At 42.1% G+C, this 8,607-nt stretch overlaps 1 protein-coding gene across 1 annotated transcript; it reads left to right on the forward strand.

Annotated features, from left to right (window-relative positions):
* Positions 1–3,594: 3,594 nt before the first annotated feature.
* On the forward strand, positions 3,595–5,284 carry gpha2 (glycoprotein hormone subunit alpha 2). The gene is made up of 3 exons (XM_042070644.1): positions 3,595–3,761; positions 4,546–4,730; positions 5,082–5,284. Exons 1-3 carry the CDS (start codon positions 3,644–3,646, stop codon positions 5,184–5,186), a joined length of 408 nt encoding a protein of 135 aa, XP_041926578.1. The 5' UTR covers positions 3,595–3,643; the 3' UTR covers positions 5,187–5,284.
* Positions 5,285–8,607: the final 3,323 nt, after the last annotated feature.

Genomic DNA, 8,607 nt, shown 5'->3' on the forward strand with positions numbered 1-8,607 from the left:
TGGGCAGCATGACGCCAGGAGAGCGGAGGGCCTTACTGCGTTCTTTCCCACTCATTAAAGGCAGTGGCACTCTGCTCTCCTCACCTCTTGTCCTTTCACCCTCTCTGCCCTTAGCGCTCCCCCTTCTTCCTCCTCTCTTCTCTCTTTTCTCTCTCTCTCTCTCTCTCTCTCTCTCTCTCTTCCGTTCACTCGCTCTCAAACCTGCTCTCTCATGTGTTTCTGTTTGAGCCTTGGTGGGCGTTTTTTTCACACAGTTCATAGTTGTGTGTTTTAGGGGTATTGCGGGAGCCCATAGTAGTAATTTATAGGTGGTAAATTCATGTTAAAAAAAAATCACAAAGTCGACTTTTCCGTCCTGTTCAGAGAGATGAGATGATCTCCATAGTCTATTTGGAGGGCGACAGGAAGTATTTTGTCAAGTGCGTGTTTGCATGCGTGCATGTGCGTGCACATACGCATGTGTCTATGCATGTGTTTGGAAAGGTATGGGGGGACTTAGTGATGTAAGCCATTCCGTTTCCAATGACATCATGAGGCGTTTGACACGGGGGGGGGGGGGGGGGGGTTCGAGGGGTGTAATAGTGTTAGTTTGCGTGAGTGTGTCGCTGTTGTCAGGGGTGTGGAATGCATTGTACCGGTTTGTGATTCGCACCCCTTGGACTATGGGGACAGTGGGCTGCTTTATGTTAAACAGGGTGTGTCTGTATCAGGCATCAAAGATTTGTGTGGTGCGTGCGGGGGGGCCTGGCAGGACACAGTGTGTTCTGCTGCCTCATTCACAAAGTGGTGCGCCATGAATGGTCATTGAGACACTGCAGTGGCAATATTATTACATTTCTGAACGGATGCGTAAAATGAAATATTGTTTGGACTCGAGTGCATGGAGTCATGGAGGTAAAATAGTGGTATTGACCATCATTAGAAAACCCCATTAAATGCTAATAGAGCACCAAAGTCCAACCAAACGCACGCACGCACACACACACACACACACACACACACACACACACACACACTTACACACACACACACACTTACACACACACACACTTACACACACTTACACACACACACCACAACACAACACACACACACACACACACACACACACACACTTACACACACACACACACACACACACACACACACACACACACACACTTACACACACCCTTGAATCAAACCCACAGAACCTTCTGACCCTGCCATGGGCTTCCTCCCTTTGCCCAGCCCAGAATAACAGAGAGAATGGAAAACCCAGGCAGAGAACTGGGATTGGGGGGGGGGGGGGGTTAAAGGGGGGTAGCCCTGGGTGTATCTACCCCACTTTAACACATCGCAGATACAGCATGTCAAACAGGCACGCCACACACACACACACACACACACACACTCCCACACAGATCCGGGTGCATTTATAAATCACAAGGAAAAGTAGTATCTAGAGAATACCATGTTCTGGGGGTTCACGTGTAAGGTCAAATAAAAAAAAACATGGCTCCAGTTCATTTGAGCCGTATAAATCCATTCCTTCATTGCCCCTACTGGGAAACCAATCTACTGTACTCCTCCAGTTTCCTCAGTCACGCCATCCCTTCCGTTCGATTTACAACTGAAGGATATTGAACCTGAGAGGAGCTAGGGAGAGGAAGAGAGAGTGACATTAGAGGTGTTGAACGGGGAATAGGTACACACAGAGCACTTAGACTGGAAGGAGGGGTTTTTGACACACATACAGTAGATTGTTTGAAAGCAGCAGGGTGTGTGTGTGTGTGTGAGTGTGTGTGTGTGTGTGCCGGAGTGGGAGTGGAGTGGAGAGCTTATCCTCACCTGCACTACTTATAAGCTGTGTGTCAGGCAGCGTTTCTGCAGTACACACACCTGTCCACACGTGTGACTTACCTGAGTACACCTGGATCCAGCTTGAACGTGCCTACAGGTAAAAATGCACCTCTCTGTCTAACTGTGCTAAATTTGTGAACAATGTGTGCGGAAAGTCATTCAATTAATTCTGTAATTATTGTATGTGGTAGTGTACAACAATCTATCTTTTATGATTTACATGACTTTTTTTATCATCATGTCTGATTTATTCACTTTAGTTGCTGTTTTTTAAAATGATACATAATTGTTGTTTTTTAAAAAGATACATAATTGATCAATCTCCTTTTTAGGGTTTAGAATGAAGGTATATGAACATTAAGCTCTGTTGCAATTGAAAATATTTTTTTAGTTGACAAAAGTATAAATTATTGAGTAGAAATAACACTGATAAGTGTGTAGACATATGACTCATCTAAAAGAATTTTAAGGCATGGATAACCCTGTTCCCGTTTCAAGAAAAAAAGGAAGAAAAGTTTCCCCTACAATGAGAGGGCAATTTGACGCACCCCCCATAATGGTGTCCCAAGGCAATAATTGGAACGCTTGTAGAGCTCTTAGAATGCCATAGCTGGAAAGAGTGAGATAGGGTCAGGTCAAGCCCATAGCAAGGAAAATTGAGATCCTTAAGGAAAAGATGACTTTAGCATGGAGCATTGTTTAATCACTCACAAGGTTATAGAGGCGTGAGGTTTTCTGTGGTGAGAGGTGATCCATCTTTTAAGGAGGTGATCCATAAGGTTGATGCTTTGGACGGTAATACACTTAAACGCTAGACATTTCTCCCAGTATGCTAAAGTGTTGGATTTTATTTGGTTATAACGATACAAAATAATAATTTACATACAAGTATTACACTGAACGTTTTCTTGAAGCACTTGCCTTCATGTGTTCACACCCATGGTTAGGCAAGTATGCTCGTAGCCTGTCAAGAGAAGAAGTAGATGGGATCTTGATAGACATATAAAGGGCACATTGTCTTTGTGCACCCTCACCAACTCTCCAGTGTTAATGAACAAGACAGAATCCACCTTGGGAGTCTAAAAGCATTATTTTAGCTCAGTAAAGAGCATGCTACAGACCAGGCATGGCTAATAAAAAGTTCAGATTTTCAGCACTTGAACCTTAAATCCAACAGTGCATATACTGAATAAGAAAATATAGTCTTTACTCTTTAAGGAATACACCAATCACACACACAGAGAAGAGAAGGGTATGTATCCTATCTCACTCTAGGGTGGACAGAAAATAAGCTAATTTCCCCAAAAGTTGCCTTGTTCCTTTAAAGGTGTTTTAAAGGTCGCATTTGTTTATGTTTATGCTTACATTTAAATTTCTTAGCCAACTGTTTTGTCCAAAACTTACATTACATTTTAATCAAGGATCAAACAAAACACACCAGAGAGGTAGCTCACCCCTCCCTGCAGTATTCCCAGAAGAACTCTGCACAGTGGTTTGTTTTTGTTTGGGGGACAGGCTGCCCCAAATTTGTTTGTTTCCAGTTTTCGGAGCCTGGGCTGCAAACAGAGACCGGGTTCTTTTACAGTGTCCTCATGGGATGGGCAGCTCGTGGATTGTGAGAAGAGATGTTCACTGACCGTGACAAAAAATGTCATCGGCTCGAAATCGTGTACGATCACTGACTGCGCCTTTAAAGTAGAAGGACCTTTAAGTTTCTCCTCAGCACCTCAGAGAGTCGTGTGGACAGTGTGATGACCTGTGCTGTGTCTGCTGTGTTCCCTCTCCCAGACCCGCGTCCCCCATGTCCGGCTGCGTGACCTCGGGCCTCGTCGTGCTCATGGTGCCCCTGCTGGCCCTGGTGCTGCTCAGTCCCATCAGCTGGAGTTACGAGGTGGTGAGTCCCGGCTGCCACCTCTACCGTAAGTCACATGACTTGCACATAGACTTTTAGACTTTTTCAGACTAAAGTTAAAGTTAGAGCCTATAGTCTCTGTTAGAGACTTTTACAGACTAGCGCACACACACACACACACACACACACACACACACACACACACACACACACAAACACACACACACACACACACATTCACATTTTAAGGAGCCCACACACACAACTCGCACAGACTTTTTCTGAAGTTTAAGTTAGAGTTGACCAGTAATTAGAAGACACTTTTATCCAAAGTGTTGTGGCCTTGTAATGCCGGGAATTGGCCTGGGTCCAGGGTCGACTGATTGTCAATTGGCGACCTTTCTATTGCTACACTACGTCCGCACACAGAATATATGTGATATACTTATGATACTTGATATGTGATATATTATACTGTATGTATATTGTACATACTGTACATACACTACTCACAAAAAGTCAGGGATATTTGGCTTTTGGGTGAAATTTTAGGATGAACCTAAAATCCTATATAGGTCTAAACTCTAAACTTTTGAATGTGCATGTCAGTGTTTCAGTACTTCCTGTACTGAAACATTAAATTTCACCCGAAAGCCAGATATCCCTAACTTTTTGTGAGTAGTGTACACATGCTGATATCAATATTTCTCCATATGCAGACAAATGTAGCATTTCAGTGTTCACATCTCAGGTAGACATTTTGGTTGTCAGGTCTGGCGTGCATGTTTTGCACATGAGCAGAATGGGACAGGCTGACATGTTCTCTCACACATTCTCTCTCCATGTCACAGCCTTCAATGTGACCATTCGCAGCGACCGCAAGGGGACATGTCGCGGGACCCACGTGGTGTACGCCTGCGTGGGCTACTGTGAGTCCAGCGCCTTCCCGTCGCGCTACTCGGTCCTGCTGGCGTCCAACTTCACCCACAACATCACCTCGGCCTCCAGGTGCTGCACCATCAGCCGAGATGCCAAAGTGAGTCCGGCCGCTCGCTGTTTCTGAGTCTTCTCCATGGCCCTAAAGAGCCCTATCCTCGATATCAGATATGCCAACACTTGTTTCGTAATTCTGCAGCAGTGTTTTTCATCAGTGGATAAAAGTTTAGGCCAGGAAATGCAGCTTCAAGAGAAGGCTGGATATAGGCCTGTATTTTTGTGTGTGTTCTGTTTTGAAACTATGATATACATAATAATATATTTATATAAATATTTATATAAATATAGATTTATTTATTTTGTATGTTATTTTTCTTGAGAGATGTCATTTTGGATTAGATTCCTTTTTTGAAGAAGAAGAAATGGACATTCTTTGTGTCCTCCTCCTCAGGTGAAAGTGCGGCTGGACTGCCCCCGGGGCCGCCACCACGATGACATAGAGATTGTGACGGCACAAGCGTGCAGGTGTGATATGTGCCGCAAGTCCCGCTACTGAGGAGCAATGGCAACGCAACTTATCCTACAGAACAGTGCAACCTTTCATGGTTTCATACACCAGAGAGAGGGAGAGAGAGAGTATATGTGTGTGTGTGTGTGTGTGTGTGTGTCAGTGTGTGTGTGTGTGTGTGTGAGAGAGAGAGAGAGAGAGAGAGAGAGAAAACAATATAAAAATACTCGTATAGTATCCGATTGTCTGAGCTTTCAGTCACTTAACCAACCACTTCAGCCATAGTAGTACAAGCACACCCAAACTGCAGACCTTCATTTGCACCTGAATCCGAACCTGTGCAATTTAATGATGTAGTGAATGTACATACTTAATTTATATTTATGTGGCTTTTTATAAATGAGAAATGTTTAATAAACAAAGAAAAATAAATATTTGTCTGGTATATTTATTACTTGATGAAACACATACATAAACACATACAGTTATGCAGACTATAGATAGAACAGTGTGTATATTGGAGAAGTACAATGACGAAACAGCCTTAACCTGTGTATAGGCTTTATACACTTGTCTATACACTTGTATACACAGCATGGTGGGGTTAACTTAGTGTTAGTTGTGTGGTATTGAGTACCAAGAGAATACGGAAGCCTGACAATAACACTTGTTATCAGTATATCAATGATGCAATGCAAAAGAAAGTATTATCATGCAGTATTATGAGGGCAATCTTAATGATAATGTGCCTGTTCTCTCCATCCCAAAGCTGTTTTCATCCTCAAAACCTTCGCCACTGACAGTCTCCCTCAAAAGGTCTGGCACTCCGTGTGGTGAGGTGAACAGACAGAGCAGTCACACTGCAGGGCGTGTGGGTAGTGGTAGAGGGGAGAGACATTTGGAGAGCAGCCAGGAAGGCGCGCAGTCAGGTGGCGCATGCGGCTGTACGTGCAGACTCGGTGGTGGCGCTGGATGTAGGGTGGCTCTGGTAAAGGCTTCTGAAAGGAGCAGAGGAACAGTAAACTGCATCGGATACAGTCGACTGATATGAGTAGGCTATGACCGTATGGCTGATGGTTTTGTGTAAGAGTCGCGCTTACCTCCCATGTTTGGCATCTCCCCCAACATGCCTCGGTGTGTATGCGCACAGATCTGCAGCCAGGTTTGTGCGCTATGAATGAGAACTCGCGAACAGCGCAGCCGCGAAAACTGTTTAGAGTGGTCACAGCAAAGGATAACCCGACCATCATGACCAACAGCAAATAAATCAGGGAAGAGGCTATGCCTGGACGTGTCCACATTCTAAAAAAGAGTTACAAATATGGCAAAACATTCAAAATAGCACACAAATAAAATCTGTCCCAAATAATAATAATAATAATAATAATAATAATAGAAATAGCCTACTGTAGGCTACAGAACATAAATAAAAAAAATATTCTTTATTTTTTGAATATATTAAGACTGTCATGTCGATGTTGTGTTTCTTTTGGACACTCTTGTCCGAATATAGAGCGCCCTCTTTGGTCCCAGAATGGATCGACTGTCTACATTATTTGTGATTTTGTTCATGCTATAAATAAAAAAAAACATAAACAGACATTCGGCGGTAGGCTATTTCTTACAACTTAATAGTTAATTCTGACAGAGCTGCGGGACAGATGATAGTAGTATAGCATATTCATTCGTGGTTATAAAAGTGTCTTTTAAACTTTTTCCTCCATTCCCATAATAACCTCCACACAGAATCAAGTTAATCTACACCGCCCCCTTTAACTTCTACTCCAAACTGTAGAAAGTGTTCCTCAGAGTTAAAAGCAAATAACCCCCAGTTATTGTGTTATCTTAATAGTTTGAGGGAATGTAAACTTATGTCATTAAAAAAAATCAGTAGATTATTGGATTAAACCTACCTGTTACTTTTAGGCGATAATCCTCCTTGTAAATCTGGACATGCAGTCTCTCGAAAAACCAAACCGCTTGTTATTGTTTTTAGCCCGCAATGGTCGGACACTCTGACATCATCACAATTATAATTGAAAACCCATTAAGAGTGGATACAACCCGGAAAATAGGGCATAACTTGTCAATAGCGTGCCTTATCAAAATATTATGCTGAAGCTGAACCCTGATTAACATTGTAACAAATTGAGGTAAGCAGTATGGTCAAAAACGGTAAGTAGGCTACTAACAGCAACATGTGGCTGTATTTGCAGGGTCACAGTAAAATGATTAACATTTCTATATTTTGCTTTTCTTTCTATTTATTTATTTATTTATTTATCTATTTATTTACTTTATTAAAGTTTGAGCTGTCTCAAATAGCCTGATTGATACCTCTCTGAAATCTCTGAATCATTAAGGAAACCAGCTATGGAAAGTGAATACAACACTTGTTCGTGTCAATGACCCAGTATATGAGCTCTCTCAAACAAATATTCACAATTTGGACACAGTTGTCAATCCTTCAACAAGTCAACAACATGTAATCTGGTCCTGTTCATAGTATGATAATCCAAATCCAGGTCTCAGGTCAGACCTAATCATGTCTAATTGTCAATGTCAATGGCTTGTTATTTACCACGCACATCAAAAACGTTAAGTTAAAATTTTAAAATGTTATCAAGTGCTTTGTGTGTGTGTGTGTGTGGCTGTATGTGAAATAAGACATACAACACCAGCATGTTTCTATGTGAAGTTATTTAGCACACATCTCCATTGTAATATCCCAGCGCTTATACATTCATATCCCAAAGCCATTGGTCCCCAAAAAATACATTGCTATGTTAAACACAAAACATTGATCAAGAGGACAGTGCAACTGTACTTTTAAGTGATGCTACGTATGCTTACATTTTCAACCCATTTTATTGCCTTCTCTAATTCTACTATAGCCTTCAGTACTGGATCTTTCCAACGTAATGCAGTCATTTCCAGTGGTCAGACAAAAAGGGAACTTGTAAGTCATTAAGAAAAAGCAGGAATAAAAATGCACAGAAGTGAGGGGTAGTGGATTGTTTTTCATCAGTAAACAAAGACAACTCAACTCAACTTATTCATGACTGGCACTGTGTGGCCATTTACCAGTAGCGATGCTTTCTGGAAACATAGAAGAACAATCAATCAAAGTGTTACATTCCAATTGAAAACCCATGTGCTGTCTGGTTCCTCACTCCTCACTGTACACCACTGTCTGACATGGTTACACTTACCTAAAGAGAGAGCACAACTATTTTGCATACAACATACAGACCCTTTCATATCTCTCTCTCACACACACACACACACACTCACACACACACACACACTCACACACACACACACACACACACACACACACACACACACACACACACACACATACACACACACATACACACACATACATACAGGTATACATACATACACTCAAACCAACTTTCCTTCACATAATATCTTCCTTCTAAATAAGGTTGCAATAATAAATAAA

Source organism: Alosa sapidissima, chromosome 18, assembly GCF_018492685.1.
Source record: "Alosa sapidissima isolate fAloSap1 chromosome 18, fAloSap1.pri, whole genome shotgun sequence".
NCBI classification, from domain to species: domain Eukaryota; kingdom Metazoa; phylum Chordata; class Actinopteri; order Clupeiformes; family Clupeidae; genus Alosa; species Alosa sapidissima.

Bases quoted from the DNA above. Each gene is read 5' to 3' on its own strand.
- gpha2 (XM_042070644.1), top strand. From the start codon at position 3,644: ATGTCCGGCTGCGTGACCTCGGGCCTCGTCGTGCTCATGGTGCCCCTG. The intron at 3,762-4,545 runs GTAAGTCACATG...TCCATGTCACAG, and splicing joins TCCCGGCTGCCACCTCTACC to CCTTCAATGTGACCATTCGC. The intron at 4,731-5,081 runs GTGAGTCCGGCC...CCTCCTCCTCAG, and splicing joins CCATCAGCCGAGATGCCAAA to GTGAAAGTGCGGCTGGACTG.